Genomic DNA, 27,983 nt, shown 5'->3' with positions numbered 1-27,983 from the left:
CAACTCCTTTCTAGCCTTGAGGAAGCACAATCACTGCTCACTGTAGTTTCCTGTCCAACAGCAGGAGCAGAAGTCTGAGTCAAGTAGGATATAGAAGGAGTCAGGAGGCGAAACGGGTTGCACGAAGCGGGTACTCAATTTAAGATTGTAAATAAGTTTGGTAAGGTGGTGCAGAAACGCAGTAGAAAGCGAGGAAACCTGCAGCGCAGACAAAGAGATTTCAGCCTTGCAGCGTTAAACCTCCCAACATCTGGTTTGGAGGACGGGGCGAGCAGGAGTGAGAAAGTTTAGAGGCGGAGAGAGAATTATCTCCGCTGGCGAAAATGCTCTGAATTTGGAGTTTAGTTTACCTGCATGAGCCATAGACAGACTTAGTGGTCGTGTGAAGTGACAAGAGTTTGGGGGGGGGAGATTGGATTGGAAGAGGGCTTGAAGTCCACCTGGAGCGACCAGAAAATGAATTAGTTCAAAGGCCCAGTTGCAAAGAGTTCCAGCCAGAAAGAAGGTAAGAAGTTTTTTCCTGCGGTGTTATTGTTGTCAAAGTAAGTTGCATTTAGATTTTTCAGCCGCACTAACTCAGGCAGAGAAATTATCCTCACGCTGGAGCGGAGCTTGGTCTGAGCATGCAGAGACTCGTGTCGAGAAAGCGCAGGGCAGATATGCAGTGAAGATAACCAGAGCACGTCCGTCATTAGCTATCACTCATATTTGCGTTCATGTTCAATATTTCAGTCTGAATTTATTATGGAAAATGACACTTTATTATTGTTATAAAAAGCTCGCTACAAGTATACATGTTTCAGCTAGCTCTTGGTGAGCGTGCGCTGCAGTGACTTTTCTCTTTTCCCGAAACTTCTTCAAACTTTGTAGCCATGCCGTTTAAAACACTGAGAAACTCACCCGTGGGGGTGGGTGGTTGATGGTGAAGCTTACCAAACTCTGCTTCTTCGAACTTTTTTTTTCGCTCTAAAACTTGGCAAAGGTGGTCAAAACTTTTTGGGAGGCAGCGAGTGCGGAGCGAGCGAGCTACGGGAGCGCGCAAACAGCTGCCCAGCTGAGTTACTTTGGCAGGAAAAGCGCGTGCCCAAACTGGCACGTGAGGTATACGCTGAACTTCCCGATAATGATTTACAAAACTTGCTCCGATGGTCGAGGGCTCTCAAAAACGCGTCTTTTACTTTAAACAAGGAGCAAGTGTAAGCAGTAAGTGCGGTGTTATTGGTTTCCGAGATTTGTATACATGTAGTATGATAATTTGTATTTGTAAAATACAAATTATGTCTGTTTTCATGAATAAGTTATTTGACTTATACGACTTTTTTTGTTCTTGACCTATTCCTGTCTCTCTACCTCACGTTGCAGTGTTGAAGTGGCTTACAGTGTTATATATAAATAAATACTTGTTACTGTCAAAGCATACTTTGAAGACGTTATTTAAAGCAGGCTGTTATTAGACGTTTCCTTTGTAAACACGCACTGCTTCCTGTGGTGAGGATCCTGCCAAAAGGCGCTGATGGTGGTTCAGCAGTACCTGTAGTCTGTTAGCTTCTTGCTCATATCAAAAAGAAAACGAGAAATCTTCCACATGACTCATCTCTATGAAATTCTTTTTTGGGCTATCTCGTCTCCCTGCTTCAGGCTCAGTCACCTCCTCCCTAAAGAGCCAGGCCTACGCCCATGGATGAGGAGAGGAGTGCCGCTGCCATTTCGCGAGAGCCACCTAACGATGGAGACCCCGATTTGCCAGCTCCACAACCAAGTTTGCAAACAAGCTCAAACGCAGAGAGAGAAAACAGCTGTCCGAGCCCACAGCCCTGCCCTGGTGATGGTAAGAAAGAGGTTGTTGGGGGGAAAAACAAAAGAGAAAAAAAGAAACATAAACATACTCCATGCGTGCCACGAAGGCCCAGTGTTTACAATAACCAATGTTGTCATCTTTGTGGAGGCGGTGTTTGAAAGTAGTGAAAAAGTGAGTTAGTTATTAAAGAGATTAGCCATTTGGTATGAAAACAATGGAGCACGATTATTTGAGAGTGAAGCTTCACCATTTACTTTCATGCATGTGAAGCTTGTTATGTTAGTCGGTCATCCAGAGTGTGTTTGACTGTACAGTAGAACTATTGTAATACAGTTTTCTGAAAACAACATTAGAATGGATTTATTCACCCCAGCGAAAGTGTAATATAGGTTGATGTGAGTTCTCTAAAGTGGAAAAGTCTTGAGTCACTGTGGTGTTTAAAAGTTTGAGACTGAGTAATTAATAATCTCTAATGGTAGACTCAGGAGGGGGCTACACTGTAGGAACTCACACTTTATCCTGGGAAAACCACTGTGTGTTTTTGCTGGATGTTACTGAGATTTATAAGGTCAAAAGCCTTCTTAATGACACAACTGTTGTGTAGTCAGGTAATTGCTGAGACTGGTCCGAGGAGGGGCCGTGCTCTTGGGTGATCTGAGTGGTCAGGACTGATTCAGCGCTATGGAACACTTAAATGGCACAATTAGGCTCCTGGGAATTTGGGAATGAACCTGTGACCCTTTGGCTTTGAGAGATCGGTCATGCTCAGAGGTAACTGACACAGAGGCGGGGAGAGGAAGATGTGGACTCAGCTTCGGGCTGTTTTCATGTGAATGACTCATGCAGAATGAGCCAAAATTACTTCAGTCTCCTCAAGCTTCAATGGGAAAACAACAGCACTGAGTGTACGTAGATCAGAGCGCAGGTTCTATGGGGTAATTAGGGTAGGTGTGGTTAACAGTTAGGGTAGTGTGCAGAGATTTAAGTGCCTTGTGGCCATGGGAACCAGCCACAAAAATGCTTAATAGTTGATGAAAATTTTTTATTTCCTTTTATTTTTTCTGTCTATTTTTTGAAATTCAAGTCCAGACACAACTCTTATCATTACTGTGTTTAACATCAACACACACATCTCCGTTCAATGCTACATTGTGGTTAACCATGACTATAAGTACAGCATCATTTTTAATGATAACTCTTGGAGAGTTTGAGAGTTATTAAATTGAAGGTTTGTGCCCAAACATGTTCTCCCGGCTGTGCTGACTTTACCTCTGTTTGCTCATCAGGAAGCCAGCACAAAGTGTAAATGATCCTTCTTCTGCTAAAGATAAGCTTCTTTTGGCCGTCTGGTCTGTGTGTTTGAGCAGGTTTAAGTTATATAGGTTCAGGCTACTGCTGAGAGCAACAAGGTCATCCTTTTAGCTCTGTTGGACCTTTACCTATCCCTTTGCATCAAGAGTGGGCTGCAACAGAAACATGGGGAGGTTGCACACATGCGCTTTCTAGACATTACTCAACAGAGTTGCATGCGAGAAAGTAAATGTCTGAAGCGGATGATTGGACATCAAACCGTTTTTAACCTTCCAGCATTCCATTTAAAAAAGACCGTGGGAATTTACAGTGAGCGAGTAGATGTCCTGTGACCTGTCCGCTGGATGCTCTTTTATGAAAGCTCCCTTGACTAAACAAAACAGAGAATTTCCAGAAGTAAGACTGGCTCATGCAGTCAATCTTCTATTGTATGTTACATGCAGGAGTAGACAGTTTTCCAGAGATCGTGTGCAAAATCAGCCATGTATATTTTTAATTTAGGCTTCAAAGAAAGATTTGACCACTGGTCCATAATTAGAATGTGGGGTAACAGCTTCTAGGATGGCATCCTCTGTTCCTGTGAGAGGTACTTAACCAGCATAACTGATGATGTGAGTTTTAGTCTCTTTACCTTTTTTCTTTTTTTTTTGCCTGTCCCGTTTGGTTCTTTAGCCGTCAGAATTGTTGTCTGAAGGCCAACAAAGATACCCAATGGTATCTTTGTCTCTTTACCTGCTCCTTACTAGCCTAAAAATTGTATTGAATTGACTGCTTTGCATATTTTTCACAGATGTGTCAGTATCAGATGTGTTTTTTGCTGCTTTAGCTAGGTAGGAAGCTAGCTTTGAGAGATGGCATCCCCATTCTCATTGTTGTCTTCTGAGCACCGATTAGCATTGATTCAAAGGTGCTGCGCTGCATTCATTTCTGAACACTTTTACCAAGTTATGCAGATAAGACCCTTCACAGTTAAAAAAAAGCAATAATTAAATTGAGAACAATTGATGCTTTGCCACAATATTTAGCACTCCTGTCTTCCAATATTAAAACAGTCTGAAGGTGAATAAAGCTCTCTCAGTCATCACTTGTCCATAAACTTGCGTTATGTGCGTGTTAAAATACATGTTCTTGTTGTTGTTGTGAGTAAGGCTCTCTCTCAGGCATGAAGATGCAGTGAAGGAGCCTTTTCTTACCACATCTGAGGCTTTCTAACCACTAGGAGTTCTTGCACTCTATTTTTTCTTCCTTTCTTCTGTAATCTTTACCCGATTCTCTGCCATTGTTTTCTTGGTTCTTTCTCTTTGTTCCCTGCCTGCATGAAGGATGAACTGCACCCTTTTTTATAGTGAAATTACAATTTTAACAAATGTTATTTGAGATTTCAAATAGCTATCAGCGTCTTAAGATGCTGGAATTTACAGTTTAAGATGACTTCCATTGTTTTTCCAGCATTGATGGAAACAATGGAAAGCAATTTCAATCAGCTGTAGTTAGTTAATGTTTGACGTTATGACCAAGCAAAATGAAAATCTTGGCATTTATTTGACTGCATTGATCTCTGTGGGACAGAGTTTAAGCTGACTCAAGATTGGTGAATGGGTATAAGAGAAAAACAACTTGTGTGGGGTTTTTTTATGTTGAAAAGCAAAATAAGAAAACACCAGTGTTATTGTGTCATTCGCATATAAACAGCAGAATATCATAGTTCTAACCTTATTCTACTCTGGCAGTTGCTTTGAATTATGACCTTCAGGCTTTCAAAGTGTGAGGTACTTCTTGTGTCAGCCTGTGAGTTGTCATAGAGTTTGCTGTCATCATCTGGGTATAGAACTACAGTGCTAAGTCCAATGCAACAATAAATTTGAATACCTTTAAAAAAGCCACGTGAGGCTATATTACAGCAAACAGATTAGATTTTTACTAAAATGATTTACTCTTTCTTTTTCTGTATTTTATTTTTTTAGTTAACATGATTGATAAAATTCTAATTTAACTGAATGTTTACTATGGATCAACATCCAGCAAGTGGCTACCTTTGCATAAAGATAGGAACAAGAGTGTAACAGCTTGCCTGACTCTGTCCAGACATGACAAACGTGCAGTCCCAGCAATTTGCAAATGAACTGAAGACTGAAGTATTAAATCGTGCCTGTTGTTGACTGTTGCTACACGTAATAACAAGCAACTGCTTCATTTATTAATTTATTTCTTGGGGGGTGGGGTGCTTGCAGATACAATTTTTGTCAACATCTGCACATCAAAAAAGCTTGATGAAAGCAAGCAAGTGTCCACCTTCTTCATCCTATGCCTCTTCAGCCTTTGTGATCAGCCTGGTGCTCTCTTCTGTAAAATGCACCTTCTGTGTCACAGTCTAACCTGTTTCTACCTATTATTTCATCTCTCTGTCTCATACACTAACTCATTCTCTTTGCCCGCGTGTGTAGATGCTATTTTCCTGCTTGTCCTTTTTTAGTCCTTGAGGTTTGTTGAGGCTTGTGTCTAATTTGGTTTCTCACAGAGATTGAAATAAACTCAGAGCAGTTTGAGGCATTTTTATGGCGTTTTTGACCAACGAAAATGAGCGTGCTTTATTTTACTTTACTACCTCACAAACATTTGAGAATGGCTCATTGCTGCTGCTCTGGTGGCCTGCGCTCTTTCTGTTTCTCACACAAATGATTTGCTATAGCACTGTCTTTAAATCGCAAACAATCCTGTTGTACAGATAATGTCATCGTGGTATGAGATCACAAATTACAAATTTGAACAAGGGGCTTTTTATTGTGTATGTGTATATGTGTATATATACATATATATATATATATATATGTGTGTGTGTGTGTGTGTGTGTGTGTGTGTGTGTGTGTGTGTTATGATGCTTGTTTTGTAAGTAATGGTATTATTTATAGTTAAATAGATATTAAAGCAGTTTATGCTTGAAGTCAGGTCTCCTCTGTGATTGAAAAGTCACTACCACACAATGAGCATACAGTGTCCTCAGTTATCATTATTCCTCTCTCAGGTTTTTTCACATTTCTCTATTTGCCTCCATCATGAACTCTGTGCTGAAGGACGTCTCACTTGTTAAAATGCATCTGGAAGAGAGATGAGTTGTCAGACGACTGATAATCAAGGATACACAGCTATATTCTTTGTGCGTTATTACCCATTTTCCAAGAAACAGTCATGGGTAAAAACACATGACCCCTTCTTACATGTGACAAAAAAAAGATCTACAGAAATGTTCTTTCTATCTTTATTTAAGGCAATTGGCTTTGTAACTTTCTTACTTTCTCTGTTTGTTTGTGTGTTAGTTTAAAAAAAAAAAAATCAAATCGTATTGTAGTAAGCTGTCACATTGCACAGTGGTGTGAACTAAAAGTAGGCTTGAATTTTAAAAGTTCTCATGAAGACTGTTATGCTTATATGGCATCTGGGATCATAAAATGTCGAAGTAGTTGGGCTGTAACAAAGCAATTTCTAATGCAGCTGTGCCAGACGTCATATTTAATGACATCACTTTGAAATGACAGCTCCAAAGCAGGGATTTTGTTGGATTTTATAAAATGCCTGTTGTCTCAACTCCCCTCTCCTCGTGTTTCTCCCCCTCCCCTTCCACTTGGATCTCTGCTAAGATGATACAAATTTTTGCCAATTCAAATTTTTTCCTACGAACTTTTACATGTCAACACATACAAACAAAAATATAATTTTCGTCAATGCAAAATATTTTTTTCATAATAAAAAAAGAAATGATCAAAGTTTGCAATTTTCCCCAAATTGTGGTAAGTTACAGCTGCAGTAAGTCTCACTTGGAACTGCTGAAGTAGAAATAATTAACTGAAAATTAGCTGCTGTACACCAATCTTTACCTGATTTATTTAACAAAACAAATCTCAGTTACTCCCATCATTTTCCAGTGTGTTCATAAGTTTGGTCAATGTCTGATTAAGATTTTTGTTTCAAACATTTCCACGATGGTCCCCCAACAGTCCCCAACATTTTCGTCTTCACTTACAGCAAAGAGTTTCCACGCTAACAACATGTTAGCGTATGCCTGTGAGTGTCTGTGCGACTGTTGGCTCATGCTGCCGCATCTGACTTGACCGGTAACCTACTCATAATCTGACGTGAAGCTGACAGGGTGGTCACCATTCAAGGCTCATAACGCTCAAAATCGTCCAGTTTCGATATCTGGCTGATCAATCAGTACCTCTGTAATAAATACAGTTACAGTAAATACATGAAAGCAATAAGAGGAAAGTGTTACTATACACTATTATAAAGACCTAAAAACTAAAAAAAAAAAATCTAAATAAAAACCGTTTTAAACAATGTTTTTCTAATGTCAAATCTTAGTGAATTTTGGATACATTACTCTGTTCATGATACTAAGACTGAAGCACAGTGTCCTTGTTTTACATCAGGTGTGTTTACATTCTAATACAAATAAATTCTGTTAGCTGCTTTGCTAACAGACACAGCCGTGTAGCATCTGTTAGCAAAGAGCCAGTATTTTCCCACGAACCAGAAGAATCCCACAGACAGAGTGGCACAATTAAATTCTCCTTAAGCCTGTTCAGCAGCAGACATTTTTTGTCTTTAATGAGCTTACACTGCTCCATTCTCTCACAGCAAGCATAATCTCTGATTTTCGACTTATTCTGTGGGTGTATGCTTATGTCAGTGTCAGTTTCTTGGTGTGGGATTTTCCAATTGGCTAGAATTGCAGTTTAAACATTGCTTCTTCTTCCCTTTTAATTTGTGTGTGTGTGTGTGTGTGTGTGTGTGTGTGTGTGTGTGTGTGTGTGTGTGTACGTGTGCATTTACTGAGGGAGAGTGATTAAGACTACAACAATTCACCTATACCGTAGATCTGTGTTCTTGTCTTTATATTTTACTCCATCTTGGTCAGCACCCCACTGATAGTGTGTGTGTTTTCAATCAGTTCGAGTCATTACTGCTGCTCAGATAACTGCTCGGCTGCTCTTCGGCATGTCTTCTTCTATGCTAGTTTCTCTGCTAGTGGGCCTGAATGAAGTGTTTTAAAATGCTGTATGAACACAGGAACACAACTGCAACATTCATTTGTGTCAATATTGTCACAAAATATTAAAAAGGAAGTCGTTTAGAAATGTATTTTTTTGTTTTATGAACACAAATTCAAATATTTCAAAACATCCAAATAATATTTCTATAAAAGAAGGAAAATTAGTGCAAAAAATAGTGAAAAAAGTCACATGGTGGGGATATTTTGACTTTATTAAACAGCTTTAGTTTTTAGAGTTTTAGCTGTCATCACACAGTGAAGGTTTTGCTTTATTTCAGCACACGTTTGTTTCTTTCTTTCTGTCAGTAAATGTACAAAAGTTTAAATAAAGCTTTCACAGAAAGTTTTTGCATCTATTTAAGACTTCAATATTTCATGCTGCACACTCATCCTAAACTTGACTCTTTTTATTTATTTTCTGAGTTGCACTCACAGTACTTTACTATGACAAAACATTTTGAATATTTAATTCATGTACTAAAACTAAGAGACTAACTTATACCATTCACACAATTTTAAGACCCTTGACCTATACTTATTGCACCTTTGGTAGCTATTACAGCCTTGAGTCTTCTTTGGCATTATCCTTTAAGCTTGCTGCTACTTCTTTCTTTTCAAGGCTCCTTAATGTTTAGATAGGGAAAGCTTGCCCACACCCTTTTTTAGGTCTCTTCTTAGATACTCTACTGTGGCCAGGTTAGGACACTCTAGGCCAGGGGTGTCAAACTCAAATACACAGTGGGCCAAAATTCAAAACTGGAACAAAGTCGTGGGCTAACATTAATATTTATTGAAATATATTTATTCCTCCAGATAAGAATGAATCTTTTCTTATGGACTCAAACACGTTTTGCTGAAAAACTGAATATGGAACAAGCAAAGCTTAATACTAAACAATATATATATTAGCTGTATAATACCAGCAGGCCAGCTCTAATAGTAATTTGGTATGGCTTCGCGGGCCAAATGTAATTAGGCTGCGGGCCAAATTTGGCCCGCGGGCCAGAGTTTGACACCTATGCTCTAGGCCTTTTGCAGAATCACTCATATGTTTTGTAGTAGCATGCCTCAGGTCTTTGTCTTGTTGAAAAGTAGCTTTTGCCTCAGTCTGATACAAAATAAGATGACCTTCGTTGCATTGTAGAGAGTTTGTTACATAAGGTATGAAAGATTTCCTGTATCTGCCCCTGTGGGAATGGAGCTGCTAGAGAAATAGCTCCAATCCTGGAGTCATGACCACACTCGAAAAGGTTTTCAACTCAGGATTTTTTCTCTATCTATATTAACCTCCCAGTTCCCGATACTGCAATCACCACATTTTACTGTGCAGATGGTATTAATGAAGTGATGCCAAGTATCTGTTTTGTGGCATGGTTTAATTTATGTCTCATCAGACCAGAGTTCTTGGTCTAAATGTGGTTAAAATGTCAAACTCCCAGCATGCTGTCATGTGCCTGCTAGTGAGTAACCGCTTCTGTCAGGCCTTTGCTGTTGGAGTACTGCGCCGTGTTCTTCTCTAAGGTTCTGCCAACTCCAGAAAAAGACCACAGTGTTTGTTTGAGCCTGCCTGACCAAGGCTGCCCATCCCCAGTAACTCACTTTGGCCAGATTATAGAAGACTGTTAAACTCATCCTGTTGGTGGTTCTCATTTTTTAACCTCATGGCTTGGTTTTCACTCTGACACACCATCAACAGTGAGCCCTAATACCCATAGCTGTGTGTGTGTGTAGATTATTTTAATTAAGCACTGGATTCAAGTCAAGTTGTAGAAGCATCTCAAAGACAATTGATTATGGTAGGATACACCAGGTGTTTATCAACGATTTTGGTCTTTTGCTGAAAATGAATTAACAAAACATTTCAAATTTGTTCTTGTTTTGTCTTTGTGGGTTTACATGGATGAATAAATGAATGTAATCCATTTTAAAAAGGCGTCTGGAATATAGCATAACATGGAAACCTTGAAAGTGTCTGAAAACATTCCAGGCACACTGTCTTTGCCACAGGGCCTAAGAGACCTCCTTTTGCATACACATTAGACATTTGCGTTTTTAAAGATGTCATAGTGGAGCTGTAGAAACGGTGTTGAGATAGTTTGAAAGGAAGCAGGTAAACTCAGCTCAGCCCTCTGTTCTCTATAAACCAACACACTCCATCCCCAGGAGGAACAGCAGGAAATGCTTCCCTTCAGGTAATTCAGGATATGTCACATCATTTTCACGTTCATGTAAATAGTGTCTGTGTGTGTTGTGTTTATGCTAATCATTACCCTATGGGATCCATATGTTTTTGGTTTAATGGTTAACTGTTTGTTTACAAGGAGACTAAAATTGCTCTGAATCGCCCCTTCAGGGCCACCGACACGTGTACATATACCAAACTACAAACCCACATGAACTTGCAAATACAGAAATATACACAGGTATATAGTCAAGCTTTCACAAACAAATACCCACAAGTGTAAACACATAGTTGTATCTCCTCACCGGCTCTTGATTGGTCTGGTCTGATTTTAATTAGAGGCTCATCTTTCACGGTCCTCAGAACTGGCTCTGAGGTCGAGCGGTTAGGTGTTTTGATCCTTATGCCAACGCAAAATTGGTTGATGGCCTGCTTGGATGGCACTGAGGGTTTGTGGGAATGTGTTTCGATCCAACAATCGTGGGTTCGAACATCTACAAAGGGAACGCTTTGACTAGCTAAGTCAAAAGTCCCATACACTTTTAACCCTTGCTACCCCACAGTCAAAAAACAAAGACAAACTGTAGTGAAGGATTCAAGAGTACATAAGATCATATGATCAAACGGCTTGGGGTGCTCCCTTCTTCTGACGTGCCCTGCTTCAGAGTTCAAACCCGATATTGTTTTAAAGTCGATCATTAACAATAACAATTGGAATTTCTTTTGATAAAAGTTTGAACGATAGCATCAGCAAACTCTTTATTTATTTTTCAAAAAATTATATTTATTAACCATAGTTTCATATTCACACTGTTTGTATGTGTCCCATCTGCAACTCACGAATGGAGCTTATCCCACTTTTCTTGTTTTTCTTGTTTTTGTTTTTAAGCCATTATGGGGTTTTTCCAACAGTGTCTGCGGTATTCTGTAGACTTCTGCTGCAAAGTTGTTTTAGTTTTAGCAAATTCTGTATTTCAATTGGATTCTTACTGGGGACTCAAATAAGACTGACTTTTAGTTTTCAGAAGGGTTTTTTTCTGTGCTTTGTGTGACTGTGGTAATTGGCCCCAAAAGCAGTTTCCAAAGAATGAGGAAAAACGAGAAACACAATGACTTGAACTGATAAATGCCCTTTTTAAAAAATAAACTATAATACTGATCTCAATATTTTTAAAAACTTGCCAGCTGTCTAAAGTTATCAGACTCAGTTGTTGCCTACCAGCATATGGTGTCTTATTATTTTTTTACAATCCATTTTCAAACATTTTATCAAATTGATACCAGTTGTGTAGAACAATAGATGATTATATGTTACTTGCAATTTTGAGTGATAGCGTTATCATTGATTATAGGAATATGAAACACAATGTTCAATGACTTTATGATTAGCCTCCTGAAGTTACGCATACTGGGGTTTTTTTATTTGCTTCTAATTTACTATTTACTGAGTTTCAGCACTGAGTGTTATTTAAGGAATTTGATAAATATATAAAGGTGGGTTATTGCATGCATAGTACATAGACATGTACTGCTTGCCAGTGATACATGTCGACTACAACACAAAGTTACCTCTAAATCAGACATTTGGTGTCAGGACAGCTGTTCTAACTAGTGGTTTTCATATCTGAGCAGACTGATTGAGTCTAATGGACAAAATATGGGTCTTGGAAAAATCGCTTCCACATGGCAGAGATAAAAGTATGTGTGATGAGAGTGAGTGTGAGATGCAGGAAGGTATTATTGGAGTGTACGGTAAGTGTTTTAAGTGTGTTTGTATGGGTGTGAGTTTTGTGTACCGCTATCAAATAGAAGAGAAAAGCAGGAAGTATTTCCCGTCTCCTCAGCTCCTGTTCACATGGTCTCCCACACAAAAATACCCACAGATATATACATATGCACAGGTATACAAACACACGCAAACCTTTGCAAGAAAATCACGCAAGGCTTAAAACACTAGGCCTTTTCATCAAGGTTAGCTCAAGTAACATATTTTCATGCTCCATGCTAAAGAGCCCAATGGCCTCAGGGCAAAGCGTCTAAAAACTACATAGGAATGGCGCGAGGAACACAACAAAGAGCCCAAATACTGACGTTCCCCAGACCCATCAACATCCACGGGTTGCAGAACAGGCCGCTGAGGCCACAACCCACAGGACCCAAAGGATCTGCTGCCAATGTCCTGAAAGTGCCAGACACCACAGGACATTTCATGGTTTTAAAGTTGTGGCTGATCAATAGGTTTGTCATTGCAACATTTCCAAAAGACTAATCACCAACAGATCAATGTAAAAAATAAATAAATAAATAAATTCTAACATAAAATAAATCATAATACTTTTGACGGCCTCTTTTTCGTCGTGTATATTATATGGACTTAGTTTTATTTTTGTCAGATGTGACAGACATAGCAGTGCTCAAAGTGATCAAGCTATATAGATGTCTGTAGTTAATATTACAATTTATATATTTCAAAGTTTAGTAGCTTTAAACGTGGAATTAGAATGATTATTGCAGAAAGTTTTTCTTTTATATAAACTTTTTAAAACCTATTTAAGAAAAATAACAGTCTGATATTTTATCTGACCGACAATGCAGAACCCCAAAAACTGTGTTAACAGTAATAAATAATAGGACAAAAGACAAATTAGTGTGTGTGAAAACCAAAAGACATTTGACCTTAAGATTGGCATTAAAATGCAATTATTGCGCAACTCTACAACATTTTTTCAAATGAATAAACATATTTATTCAAGTTGTGAAATCCCATCATGTTGTTTTCATATGTTTAGGTGGAACAGCTAACAGTATCGTAGCCTAGACCTAATTTTAATCATGCATGTTACTAGAAATGACATCTTAAGAAATGCAAATGTCATTGCTTCTCAGTTTAGTAATTACATTTACTGTCATGTGCATTGATTTGTATTTTGATTTTTTTTCATTTAGCTAAATCACCCAATGATTTGCTTGCTGCTGTTTATGACTTCACCTTGATAACTATATCTTTTCTCCTTCTCGTCCTACTGCACAGCTATCAGTAAATTGCAGCATATATTGGAAAAACCTATCTCACGACCATCTATGTATACTCTAAAAAATTACACAGCTCTTGCAAAAAATTATTTTTTGTTTGTTTGGGTTGTCTTTCTTGTTTTGTATAATTACTCAGTTTGCTTAAAGCCTGTGGCTTGCTTATTTATTTGAATATTACATTTATACGGTCTTTACTGGACAGACTGTATAAAAGTTCAGCCATAAAAATGAGAATGGATCCATAGAATTATGCCAGAAATGCACAGGAATGTATCTGCGTCAAAAGGGAATGTGAACCCGAGAGGCTGGGGACAGGAAAGAGAGGACAGATAGAGGAGTGAGGGAGAGTGGATAGAGTAAATAAACAGAGCCGGGAAGTGTTGAGTCCATGCACAGGACGTGGTTTGGTTTGTATGTGTGTACGTGTATGTGTGTGTTTATCAAGCCCAGCTGGCTCCCATTTGCCCAGGAATGAGTCTTCACCTCTCAGAGGCCTGCCTCACTTTGAAGGCCTCTGTGTTTTGTGTGTGTATGGTGTGCATATGAGTGCATGTGTGTGTTTGTATAATAACAGCTTCATTAGAGGACTGCATGGTACCTTTGAACATATAAAACACCCAGACATGTATTTACTGCATATATATTGTGTGCATGCACTCTTATGTGTTCAACAGACACTGGCTTGCAAAAAGAGACATGCACACACATATAGACCCACAAAGATTTCAGGTTTCACAAGCATACACATGGACCCCTAAACAGTCACAAGGGTTTGGATTTAACTACTTCCAGATGCAAGTTTAGGACAGAGAGAGCACACACCAACACATAGACAAAATCTTTTGCTTTGTTGAAGTCAGCAGAACTACTCTGTTAAAATTAAATAGGTGCTGGTGGATGGGAAATGACAACAGAGTAGGCAAGTTTACCACAAGTGGGGAAACAGTTTGCTGGTTATTTTTGATAATAGGAAACAAAACTGGGAATCTGTTCAAGCATAAACATTCATACATTCATAAAAGTCCACCCAGCTACTCAGCACATAACATACAGTAAATCTAAAACACTGAGATCTGTTTTTAGACGTTTTCTTTAACTTGTTCGTGTGTGTGTCTGTGTACCTGTGTGTTTTGCAGACGTGGCCCACACCTACACTGAGCCCCTCATATTGAGGTTAAATGGCACCCCGGAACGGTTGCAAGGCGATGATGGCGACAACTGCAGCTCCGGCACCAGCCATCCAGATTTGGCGCTTACAGCACCTTACAAGAGTATCACATGTGAGTAAAGCACCCTCACAAACACACATGCATACACATTCACACATCGGGACACACTCGCACACTTGAGAGACCAGTGAGACTTTTTTTCCATTACTGATCACTGGTTTGATGAGTCACATTGTCCTGACCTTTAACAAACACATTTGCACACCCTCAAGAAATAGGTCAGGTAATCATACACGCAGACAGAAATATCTACATCCACATCTGTCAGCTAAGTAGGTTAGCTTTCTGATTTTTTTTCCCAATACAACCAAGTGTGCACCCAAGTCTGAACACTCAAAATGAAACACCTTTTACTCTTTTCTTTCACTTTCCTACATTTTAATCCTTCCCCAGGTTTGTTAGAATATCACCGTAATAAAAATAGTCGCATGACAGCAGCTTTTCTTAAGTTAGTTTTTCTTCTTCTTCTTTTTTTAGGTTTTTATTATTATTAATATTCAACTTTGGGTTAGTCAAAACAAGAGGAGTCAAATCACATAGATTTCATGTAATTCTGTAATCACCTGCTCTGTAGCCCCAGCTGTCACCATCTTTGGTTTAAAAAGCCTAAAAAGCAAGGAGGGAATTTGACTGATCCACATGGTCAAATCCACATGTTTAGTAGCATCATGTGAATCGTAATGTAGCTACACTGCATTACGAACAAGCCCTGCATCTGGTTTGCTCAAATGGGGATTATAATAAACAAAATGAAAATCATGTTTTTTACAGATGATGTTAAACACAATAAACGTTTCAAGAAAGTGTTTACAGAGGTCATAAATCAAGTTAGCAGCAAACTAATTTTCTCAAAGACATCTATGCAGTGAGACTTCTTCTTCCAAACAGAAGAGACTCCCGCTGCTGGCCATTAGAAAGAGGGCAAGTACATCTGCATTAGCCCAAGTTTTTGGTAGCAGAAGCTGACTTAATCTTTCATATTCCCTCTATAGGTACAGCTTATTTGTTGCCTCTCCCCACTAAACTCATCCATGATGCACAGAGCAGGCCCATGGCATAGAGATCATTATATAGTGAAGGTGGATATAGGAAATTACACTGTTCTAGCAGCAATTCAAATACATTGTAAAAGCACATATATTACTATAGTACACAACAAGCTAAATATATATACACAAAATTAAAAGGTAATGCGACGGAGTATGCTTTGTTACCACCTTTGTTTTTTCCCCCAACTTAATGCATCGCTTCACTTTTCACTTACATTCTAAGCTGGTGGATTGATTTAAATTTCTTTTTCTTTATTTTTTTATTTGTCTTGTCGCAATAGTCTGCACTAATAGCTTAAAATTGCTTGCAATGATTGTTGTGGTGTGTGTGCATGATACACACAATGATAGGGAATGGTCAATGGTAACTTTATTGTCCCTGATGGGAAATTGATTCGCAGTATGTCAAAACAAACAACAAACATACAACCAACACATCACGTACACTCATTAAAAAAATACTATAATATAATATAAGCCTGATAAAACAACCTAGATATTCCATCGAAAAAAGTGCAATGTGCAATGGCAACAACACTTACAATTTAGTGTTGTTAATTAAGATAATAGCACTAGGTACAAATGACAATTTGTGTCGCTTTGTCTTCACTGCAGTCATTTTATAAGGAATGATCAGATAATGTCATGCTGCTTGCTATGCTGGTTTGAGAGAGACAACAAATGCAACATGGCATGCAAAGACTCTTCTTTAACAACTATCCTGATCTCGCCCAAGGCATCAAAACAATCCTGCAATGACTCATCTCTTTTGTTGTATTTTGAGGAAACATAACCAGTCTCACTGTGCTACAGGTCGCATATCTTCATGAATCACACTTAAGTTTTGAAATGAGTCACCTGAGCCTGTCTGAGTTAAGCGTACTTGGATGAGATTAAAAGAAGCCAGTGTTTCGGCTTCTTTGGATTTATAACTTGGTCAACAAAAACACATTTAAGAGTAGGTGCAACTGCATGCAAAGTTAATGAAATGTGGCAATTAGAGACAAATTCACATATGGCATTCTTCCACCATTTATCCATTTGCTTGCTCGAGCTGTCATCCTCATCATCTTTAGTTTAGGCTTGTGGGACAAGATTTAAGTTGGAGGGTACATAAAATTGAAATATTAAACAAAATAAATATTCTCACATTCCTATATCAGTTCTCATCCAGGAAAATAGATTTAACAACACAACATACTGTTTGGGATTATGGTAGATTTGAATCGTTTTAAAAAAAAGTCAGTGTGATTTATTTGTCTGTTTCATTATTGCTGCAATGCAAATCCAGATTTCAGTTTTAATGTCTTTGTTGGTGCTGTTTAATTCGACCCGTGAAACAGGTCTACTGATGCCAGTAACATTTTTCACTGCTGTAAAATAAAATAGCTATTTGGCAATAGCACTGAAGAAAGAAAATTGCAAGAGGAGAGGTTATTGTGTTTGCTTTATTTACGCCCTTCAAGTCTAAACTACTTCCTAACCTCTCCAGCTGTCCAGTCATCACATTCTACACTGGGTGTATGCACAGCCCTCAGTATCAATTTGCTCATTTGCTGGTGACTAGTAGCACAACACCTAACAATTCTCTATACAAAGTCACACAGTTAGCACCAAAACCCATTTTCCTCCCTCCTATTACTAGTCTAGTGATTTTCTGTCTGCACAAAGGAGCTGCTTTTACTTTCCATGCTGTGCAGTAGCTCAAACTCTCTGTGTCAAAGCCAAAGATTGCACAATTTTGCTGTCATTACCAAATGGCATTTATTTTTATTGCCTTTACTCTGTTTTGAAATTACAACATTCTCGGCTTAACTTCTAAACTATTTCTAATATGTTATATGTTATTAGGTCAAATTTCACAGTAAAAACACTCCCAAACGTACCTAAAAAGCATGAGTCTCAATTTGTCTAAAGAAAAGAATGGTGATGAGTGAAAGTGTGATGAATGAAAGGAGGAATTCGGGGGTGAGAAGGTGGGGGTTGAGCATAGTCAGAAAACTCTGAGCGCATTTCCTGGAATCCAGGGCCAATATCTGTGACAAACACGAACACACAATGCTGTCTCATCCTACTTTTCTAACTATATAAAGAGTATTTCAGATTTCAGGCAGGAAACCTATAAGTAGGTTAACAGAGTTTGTTTTGAACTGAGTAGGTGTGTGAATGTCTGCTGTCTTGGACTATTTTTTGCCTCTACCTGTCCTGTCTGCTGTGTGCGTCTATTTTCAGACCTGAACTGGAAGCCCTAGAAGTTTGTCTGCCTTTCGCTGTCTCTTTCCTTCTGCTTTATTTGCCAGTAAAAACCGTGAAACCCACCAGCTCCATTTGCTGCACAGAGTGAGTTATGTAACTATAGTGGGCTTAAACAAAATCTGCTTCCATGGACTCGTCCTCATTGCCTTCATCCATAGCTTTCTCCATTTAAAACTTACACAATCACACAATGACCACAAACGAAACAATACTAGTTTCTAAACTTTATCCCTCACTCAGGTGAATACTGACAGCTTATGTCTGCTTGTCTGCATAATTATACGTCTGAGGGCCTCTATCAGTATGAATGCAGTTTAAATATGGTCTGCAAACAGTCAATCAATCATCTGTGTATCTGGCTTCATAATGAGCATGTAGACCTCATAAAGTAGCTGTGACTCAGGTCTGTGGTGAGATCATGGCTGTGTGACATCTGCGTATATGTCTGCGTGTGCATCAGAGTGTTTGGGAGCGACGGCGTGAAGAAACAGAAGCATAAACAGAAAAATCCACAGCTCGTATGTTCTGTCTCCCGGTGATGACATCACAGTTTCATTATGTGTCTGGCCCTGGGCAAGCCGGCTGAGAACAAAGTGCCAAGAGATCTGCAGACATATCTGAGTGTGTTATGGTTTAAGTGGAACAGACACACACACACACACCTTCCCAAGCTCCCTCAGACACACACTTCAGTCACTGATGTCATGAAACACCACTGTCTTTGACGTCACGGTCACAGCAGGACACACGTGTTCACAGCTGTTCCTGCTTACACTCACTGGTACTGGAAACAATAAAACGCGTAGCCTAATCAGCGACACAACTGAAGAAATATTTCTCATACTTCCATTTCCTTATCTTTATTATTTTGCAGCATCTTCACTATATGAGATGAATGTATATGAGAAAAAAGGCGACCCAGAGCAGAGCTGTTTGTTATTATCTTGTCATCAAAGGGGAGGAGTGTGCAACGTGTTGTTGTCGGGAAATCTAACAGTGCTGTGACGTTGCTTTTAATTAAAGACCAGTCACTGGGCTCAAACTGTTTTCCCTCTCTGTTTTCGTGACTAGATTCTCTTTCACCTTACCCTTTCTTTGCCATCTCTTTTTAGTCATTTGTAAATATGCACATAGCATGGTGACAAGGTGAAGGATGGCGATTCAGTTATGAGATGTCACAGGGGTCATGTGTCAACAAAGTGTTTGGCTGGTAACTCAGGTCAAGTAATTAATGCTGTTGTGTATTATATTATACTTGCATGTTGACTGGCTTTGGTTTCAAATTCAGACCTAGCCTCCTTCTTGAATTTGTGATTTGCACACTGTGTTGTCTGTTGAAAAACACACAAATGAGTCAAATGTTGCATTTGTTTCCAAATGTCATATTTCATCTTTCAGTGCAAAAACGCAATATAGAACTGTACTTGGCAAGTTGCAAGTCAGACTTTGTTGTTGTTTTTTGTGGTATAGAAAAGCTTCTGCAAATATGTGCAGACACAAAGTCAACTTGTAATCATTTAGCTTTGTGAGAGATTGTTTTGATCTTTTACCCTGACAACCTTTTAATACAAACCAAACTTGTTCAGTCTTCTTCTAATTGCACTGTCACTGACTTCAACAGCTGCCAAAACTTTCAGAGAGGCGCTCACTTTTTGCAGATGATCACTTAGCACACGGTTGCTACTTACACTCTTAATCTCTTCATATATTCCTAATAGTAAGAGTGTACTTAGTTTTTTACATGATTTCATAGAATGCTTTGTTTTTCAAATGCTTGTAAGAAGCTAAGTTAAGCAAACCAGACTCCTCCATTTGATAGCTTAGCTAGCACTTACAGTAAGAAGTAATTGGTTGCTTGCAAAAATATATTTTCAGAATTGTTTTTTCAACACTGATTTTAACATAACTGCAAGAAATCTTTAAATCTGTCTCTTGCAGAAATTTGGTTTCTGTGATGCTGTGTTCAAATCTAATTTTATGAATAGTAGCAACAACACTATAAGAAATCCATCAAAGTTTTCAGGCTTATCCACAGTAATTTAAACAACCATACTTATAGTAACAGCGACAACGCCTCAGAATGGTTTGTACAGTATATTCCAGTTATGGGTGAATTTAGTGACAATATTTTAAAACTGCATGGAAACAAGGATAAAATGATAAGTTTCAAGATTCTTAAGAACAAATATTTTTTTATTTAAAATGACAGCAGTTTGAACCTTGTGGCCAAAACTGAGTCACACTTTTATCCTGCACACACCTCATGTTGAGTCACCAGTCTTGTGCCTCTGACTGAAATCTGCTCTCACATTACTTTTCACCATAGTGAGTGGGTGCAACTAAACAAGCCTCATTAACACTGTAATGCTGGTTACAGCTCTGTATAGCAGCCAAAAATGTGGGGAAGTCTCATTGAAAACTGTTTTAAATAGCACTTTACAACACTCGCTTATCATTTTCCAATTCTCATAGTTTTAGTACTTCGCACTTATTGGCCAGCTTTTTAAAAACAATCAAACTATGAAGGAAAAAAAACTCAGAGGGAATATGGGAGCTGGGGGACATTACATGCACTTCGTTTTCAAATGCACAGACACAGATGATGAGAAACTGATTTGTTTCCATGTATGTTATGCAGTACAGATCATTCTGGATTTTCATAATTAAATGCATACATATAGATGTTTACTGGGGAAAAACCTGAAGCAATCCAAATTTACTGTTTTCATTTAGAATATAAAGTTTAACGTTCACAGTTATCAGAAAATACTCTGACATCTAGATTACTCTGCTAAGCTTGTTGGCTTAATAGTGCACAAAAGCTTGCATATAGATTTAGGAGTCAGGAGGCTCATCCTGCATGCATCTTTTCTTCACGTGCTGTTAAGGCTGTATTCGGGTTAAGTATTTAGTTTGATTAGAAATGTTATAGTTTTACAGGACACAGTGGGACAGAGCAGCTAGAACAGAGACAGACAGAATTCACAGTCGCTCCGTTGACTCATTCCAGCAAAGGATAAGTAGAGAGAGAGCAACTCTCAACGCTCTAGGAGGGAGGTGTGTAAGTACAGGGTAGCTGAGAACCGCCAGGACAGGAGGAAGAGGTGGAGGGTGTGTAAATGGCAGCGTGCTGCTGCATTCATCCGAGGGTGACTCATACTCGGCACCGATAGACCTGCGCATGCACATATCATACTAGAGGTTGCAGGACCCCCAGTGGCCAACGCAGCTGTGTACATACATGCACACACTGTGGTTTCCCAGTCTCATCATGTTAATCCCGCAATCATTTGGCTCTTTATTTGCTGTTATTTTTAACCAGCTCCCAGCTCCCTCTAAAGCTGAATCATTGTGTTTATGTGTCACACCCATGCATCCTCCTGGTCCAAAAATGTACAAGCAGCGAACTATTTTATTTTCACTTCATCTTTCTAACTAACTTTCTTGATCACAGACAAAGAGACCTTGTTTTTTTTCTGTGTGTGTTCATGAGTGTGTGTTCACACGTGTTCTTGTATGCATATATGTGTGTATGAGCCTAACCTCAAGCTCTGTTTGGAGACAGTCCTCACTCCACGTCCCTCTCTCTGCCAAATCCACCTATGTACTTTGTTCGCACAGGCACACTCACGCACCACAAACTCACAGGACATATGATTTTCTCAGAAACTAAAGAGGAAAGTGAAAAACTGTGCACAGTACCGCTACAGTTTGACTAACCCCCTTCTTCGCTTTCCAACATAAATTCTGCTAGGGTCAGAGTGTTACAATAGAGTATTGTGCAAAAAGGCTAAAAGTGAGTGACAATACGCAGAGAGTGAAAGGGAGAAAGGGTGAACACAGAGGGCAGTACGAATTTCTCACACAAAAGGGAAAAGAAGAAAAAAAAGAGAATAACATGGAAGACTTTTGACATACTTTAGAGAAGAAAGTATGGCTTCCTCATACTGGCCCTGCACATGCGATCATGTCAACAGACTTGTGCACGTACATATTCACATACTCTGGGCCTGCAGTCTGCCAAACATCTGGAGCAAAGTTATAAAAACGCTGAATGAAAGAATCTTTAATAACACAGATTGGTTTTGTGACCACAGCCACCAGCCAATCATAACATGCCTAGTTGGGTTATCTGTCTCTGAGTGCTTATCGAACACACAGTTTCCATGTTCCAGACATGTCTCATAGTTACAGATCACTCTGTTTGTGTGTGTGTGTGTGTGTGTGTGTGTGTGTGTGTGTGTGTGTGTGTGTGTGTGTGTGTGTGTGTGTGTGTGTTAGACTTTTCTTTGGTCTTTTACGCCACATTCATTCTTACCACACCTTTTCACTGCACATGGTTTTAGGTAAGGAAGAACTGTAGAGCTATATCTATGGAATCGTATTAAATACTAACATGATTTATTCTTTTTTTAAACAGGCTTCCATAATTTCATTTTCAGAGTATGTGTGCTTGCTTTGGCAGTGAAACTGAGCTTTTCTGCCCCTCTACTTTCTAGCTGAATTGTTAATACTCCATAACACTTGGTGGTAAAATATACAAATTACTGAGCAAAATTTAACACTTGTGAATAATGCTTGAGCGTTTTAGGTACGGTTTATCTTGGAACAAAAGTATGTTTGCAGAAAATATCACATGGAGGTGTTTCTACCTAGAGACAAACTCCTCTCTTTGTCTGTCAAACTCTTCATTCTTTCTTTCTAGTTGTGAAAGAGTCTAGACAAGTAAGTTCAGGGTTCAGCTCAGTAAATACATAGTGCTTCCCATGAGCAGTTTCCTTTAGGGTGGACTCTGTAATTGGACTCAATTTCCCGAAACCTCCCTCTCGATGACACCGCATCTGCCCGGACATTAAGACAAGTCTCAGAGCTTCACACAGAACAGGTTCATTACACACAAAAGACTCCTCACAACCAACAGATAATATAAATAGTTCCATCCCGTTTGTATAAATGCTGTAAAATTTTATGGATTTTTTTCCTGAAGTTTTTAGATTTGATCCTTGTTAGGTGAAGTATGAAATGAAGATCAATGTTTCTTTGTCCAGCCAAATGATTGAGCACATAAAATCACAAGTACAGCAACACTGATCTTTACTGAACTGCACTGATTTGAAATGATATTCATTTAAAATAAAGTTTATGTGAGCCTGCTGTTAATGGATATACTTTTGTTAATCCCTAGCTCAACCGGCAGCCAGATCCACGCCCATCCACCACACCCAGCCATGTCGGTCACAGCCCAGCAGCCAGATACGCAGTGAAGCCAAGAACCACGCACACACACGCTCCCCTCACACGCACTGTCCGAATCACACGCACACACCTCACACACATGTACTCCAGTCCAACGGGGTCAGGAATCCTAAGCTGGGCTCCCTACCGAGAGGCGGCTCATCCACCTCCTCATCTTCTTCAGCGGGACCCAAACACACCAAGAAATTGCGGTCCAACCCTTCCATCAACTCACAGAGCAGCAAGAGAAGCAAGAGCAGCTCCAAGAGCAACAGCTCCCAGATTCCCACAGAGGCACAGGACGGTGAGATACCGATGCTGACACAAAGACTGGAGCAGGAGGAGAGGGAGGGAGTGATAGCAAAGTTCACTTTTGCTTTGTTTTTTCCCCCAATTGGCCGTTCATAATAGAAGAGCAGGCTTGTGTTTTCCCCTAGCATATTTTCCCTGTGGCAATACATTTTAACTAAAAAAGTCATCAAAAAAGGTAATTGATTGAGTTCAGTACTTCTCACCTATTATAATCTGTAATGTAAATTGCATGTATAAATGTTAACCTGCTGTATATGGCAGCTGAAAATGGATTAATCAAAATCGAAAGGAGAACAAACTTCAGGCTGGAAAATGTCAGAATTTGTTAACCTTGTCACTCTAATAACTCCCAATCGGCAGTCCTCCATTAAGATCCAGGTTTATCTCACATCACTTCGGTTTTTGAAGTTGGCTTAGCTGACGAAACTCTTTCTGTGTGTCTCTTTCCCTCTAGACTGCTGTGTTCACTGTATTTTGGCGTGTCTCTTTTGTGAGTTTCTAACCCTGTGCAACATTATGCTGGACTGTGCCACATGCGGCTCCTGTGTGGGAGAGGACTCGTGTTTCTGCTGCTGCTGCATCACCGAGGAATGTGGCGACTGTGACCTGCCCTGTGATATGGACTGTGGGATCATTGACGCCTGCTGTGAGTCTGCAGACTGCCTGGAGATCTGCATGGAGTGCTGCAGCCTTTGCTTCTCTTCCTGAGGCCCTTAGTCAACGCAACATATCTGCTATGCATTTTTACAAAGCCCAGGAGCAAGTTCGAGCAGCGTCTTGTCAGATATAAGAAGTGCTACACCCAGTCGCTGGTCCCTGGACTTTGCGGTTCATACTGTATTGGCTGGTCTTGTAGGCTCCGCAAAATGTCCAATGTTTCCTACAGGCGAAAGATTGTGACTTAATGCTGAAATCAGTCACCGGTGATTTATTCTTTCCTTTACTGATCACGCAATGACACAGTAAACTTCACTTCGTTGTCTTTGCTGGGTGAATGGTGTGGACTGAATTGTAGTTGTGGTCTATGAGCGTATGCCAGGCTATGCAGACTCTGGACCCTCATGGAACAAGCCATTATTACAATGGAGCCCCTTGTGCCGTCTGAATGACTGGAGTTCTCCAAGCATGAAAAATGACCTCTAAAGGCAAATGAGAAAATGGCTCAATTTAACCGGATTTTAGTGTTTCTGTAGATAAGAGCAGCAGCATAATGGGAAAATGGATGCTCAGATCTCAGTAGAAACGCAGTCTGTCCTTCTGTCCTTTCCAAGGTTAAAGTCTGGTAGTTTGATTGCGTACATTGGCCTTTGTGACACACACACACAGTCAAACGTTGAATCCAGCCCTGTCTTTGTCCTTGTTACATTGTACAAAACAGAGAAAACATAAATGGTGGCTTGTGGCAATATTAGTGACTTTTTTTTGTTAATATGCATCTTTCTCTGACTGACCTATTGTGAAAAGAGATCATCATGAGATTGTTGTGCTTCAGCCTAGATTTGAGTCCTGTTAAATCAGTACTGTACGGAACAGACATCACAGAGCGAATGGTTGATAGCATTTGCAGTAGAGTCTTTTTTTTTAATATGTGAAAATTCATTTAATATTTTGCATCTTGTTTACTTTTACATTTTATTTTAGGGGCTTTGACTGTATTCAATGAATTCTCGCTCATCTGGTGAAGGACTGGAAGGCATCATCTCCTTTTTAATACGTTTCATTTTTCCTCCGTCGTTCATGCTATGTGAACAAATGGCCTCGGCTTAGCTTAAGGCCTGAATTTTCAAGTAGTTTCTTTGCCTTTACCAAATCTCTATTAATCCTTGTTTTGTAGATTTTAGTTAAGATATTTGCATCTCTCCTCTAATGTGAAAATCACATTTCTGTGTTATCGGGTTTTGCCGGGCTCTCTGTAAGGCAGACATTGCTCAACATCTAATTTAATTCCTTGAGTGAAAATCTCAAGACATTATGCTAAGTTAGATCCATGTGCTCGTAGTATGAATGGTACACTTTTGATAGCAGGCCTGCACTCTCGTGCGCTCCGGCGCATACCTTCTTCAACTCAATACCTCTTGAGATGTCATCTAGATCTGTTGTGCATTTTATAATTACTTGATACAAATCTCTCTTTTCTCTGATGAAATACTGTTAGAGAAATCCTTTTTTTTTTAATAGTTTACTGTTACTGGAACTCAGTTTCTTGACCTATAATTACATGTAAATAGAAGTGCTAATGTGCCTGGCTAATGTGGCTGTGTTTGATTAAACCCTATTTTAAGGGTTGCAATCTCACACTGATGATGAAAACACACTACAGTTTAAATCAACTTCCTGACCGCAAAGTAAAAAATTCTGAAGCCAGCAAATATTACTCAAGAGGAGTGCCTGATTTTGACATCAGTGTTCAGCTGACTAAATTTTCAGTGACATTGTGAAGAAGGGCTGAAATGTTTTAACTCCTTACCCCTTGAAACCTTACTAGTAGTAATCTTTGAAGCTCTTTTCTTAACTGAGCGGCTTCTCTCATATTTCAGATCTGCTTGTAGAACAAGATGACTGCGTTCGCATCATATCGTAGTCAGGGTGGTCTCTGCCTGTGTAGCTACCCTTGGAAAAACCCAGAAAGTATTCTAATGGTCATCAAACTACTTCTTTATTGATATATACTAAGGTCTCAAAACTTGTCATTAAGGGTACATGGGAGGTCTTTAAATGTTGCTTTTATACTGTTCAAGCAGTACATATACGTTTTATAATGAAGATTTCTGTTGTTCCATGGAAGAAAATGGGGGCATATATAACAACTAAAATAAAACAAAAAAATCTTTAATAGCATCAGCAGCCACCCAGAATTGCAGAATTAGAATTAGAGAATTAGAGATGCAATTGGTGCATCTCTAATTAATACCTGACTGGACATATCATTCAAATTTAGGGACATTCTGATTAACTGACGCAAAGAGCCCTGGAAAACATGCCATTATTAAAGTACAGAGAGGTTTATGAAGGGAGAACTAATTATCCAAGGTTATAGCATGTGTAGAAGTGATAACAATATTATTTCTTTTTATTTACAAAATATTCCAAGTGGATATTCATATAATGGTGCTTCATCTAGGGATCTACTTCTGTGTCACCAGACTAAACCAAATATCTCTGGTGTGTGCAAGGTTAACATTTCCTTAACAACACTGGTTCGTTAACAATGGAGAATAAATAATAAAAATAGTTTTGTACCACTGGAATAGATTTCATTTATGTGCCTGCATTGCTACAGAGTCAACAAATATAATAGTACCACCAGACTCTATTGTTAAAAGTGAAGGGCTATTCTATGTAGAGCCTAGCCAGTATGAGATTTTAAAGCTCGATATTGATATTTCGTGACGTAAAAAGCTGATATTCCGATATATCGGCCCATATCGTTTTTTCTTCCATGCACACAAAACAGGATTTCCTTAACATCTGTTATATGTAGCTATTTATTCGCTTGTTTACGATTTTCCCGACTCTGCTGGTTGTTGTGTTTGTTCCAAACACGTGTTGCAAACACATAAGTTGCAGAGTGCCCTCTAGTGGACATCGTCAACACCCATGATTTAAGGGTGTTTCTCCCATGTCTTGTTTAGTTTTTTTTAATTATCCTTTATCAACTGCTATAAATGACAACAGCCATAGGTTAGCAAATCACTATTACTGGCAAGTAATATCCATTCTGCCAGTTAGTTTACCTTACTATCATGCAATCTACTTGGCTAAGATGTGTAAAATTATGAATACGTAGTTTCATGTTTCCTACCATCAAATTTTATGCCTTGAACAAAGACAACCCATTTGAAATGCTTTTTCTAATCATTTATGGTTTATCAAAATCCCAGACTATAAGTTTCAAGGCTCTTAGCACTCTGCTGCAGTTTCTCCCTGAGCTCAGACTCCAGTGTAAAGCAGGCAATCTTTTAGGCCTTTAAAACCAGGATTCATTCAGTGTGGGAAACTCACTGAACTTGCTTGTTGCGTTTAACTTATTTTATGTAACTTAAATTCTCCAACAAAGGCTTTTTTTACTCTGTTAACATTTGCCACTATCTTGTAAGTTCTACATTTTTCCAAAAGTAGCTTCACTTAAGCTTTTCAGAAAATAAAACATAATTGTGAACTATAAACGCTCAGGAAGAAGGTGCAGCTTGTTTGAATCCAGGTTGTACTATGCAGAAAAAATCAGGTTAATGTCTGCGTTGAAAAACAAAAAAAAATTGTACAGTTCAGTTAAATTTCTTTAAATATATTTTATGATTCAGTCATTTCATATTATTTTGTTTTGTTTCCCAGCTTATAGAAAATGGATATGGTCTGGAGGTACTGAAAATGCTGTTTACTTGGTCTGGTGATGGAGAGCACTCTCTGTCTGGACGATGAAAGTTCCTAGATGAGCGCCAGTTTTGCACTTAGATCAATCTCTAGAACATAGAGATGGTTTTGAGATGTGGATCTGATGTGTTTATATCAAACAGTTCATCATCTCATT

General features: G+C 39.0%; 1 protein-coding gene across 2 annotated transcripts; it reads left to right on the top strand.

The window, feature by feature from the left end:
- Positions 1 to 61: 61 nt before the first annotated feature.
- mdfi (MyoD family inhibitor) lies at positions 62 to 27,742 on the top strand. 2 transcript variants are annotated; one of them, XM_005739449.1, is made up of 5 exons: positions 62 to 505; positions 1,639 to 1,828; positions 14,511 to 14,654; positions 23,094 to 23,447; positions 23,910 to 27,742. In XM_005739449.1, exons 2-5 carry the CDS (start codon positions 1,678 to 1,680, stop codon positions 24,161 to 24,163), a joined length of 903 nt encoding a protein of 300 aa, XP_005739506.1. In that variant the 5' UTR covers positions 62 to 505; positions 1,639 to 1,677; the 3' UTR covers positions 24,164 to 27,742. The 2 variants fall into 2 exon arrangements, with proteins under 2 accessions (XP_005739506.1, XP_005739507.1); XM_005739450.1 differs by lacking the exon at positions 62 to 505 and adding an exon at positions 1,114 to 1,203.
- The last annotated feature ends 241 nt before the right edge of the window (positions 27,743 to 27,983 follow it).

This window comes from Pundamilia nyererei, unplaced genomic scaffold (assembly GCF_000239375.1).
Source record: "Pundamilia nyererei isolate P.nyererei 1_Seehausen unplaced genomic scaffold, PunNye1.0 scaffold00092, whole genome shotgun sequence".
Lineage (NCBI taxonomy): Eukaryota > Metazoa > Chordata > Actinopteri > Cichliformes > Cichlidae > Pundamilia > Pundamilia nyererei.
Note: the sequence above shows the minus strand (reverse complement) of the source record. Positions and strands in the feature narration are given on the sequence as shown.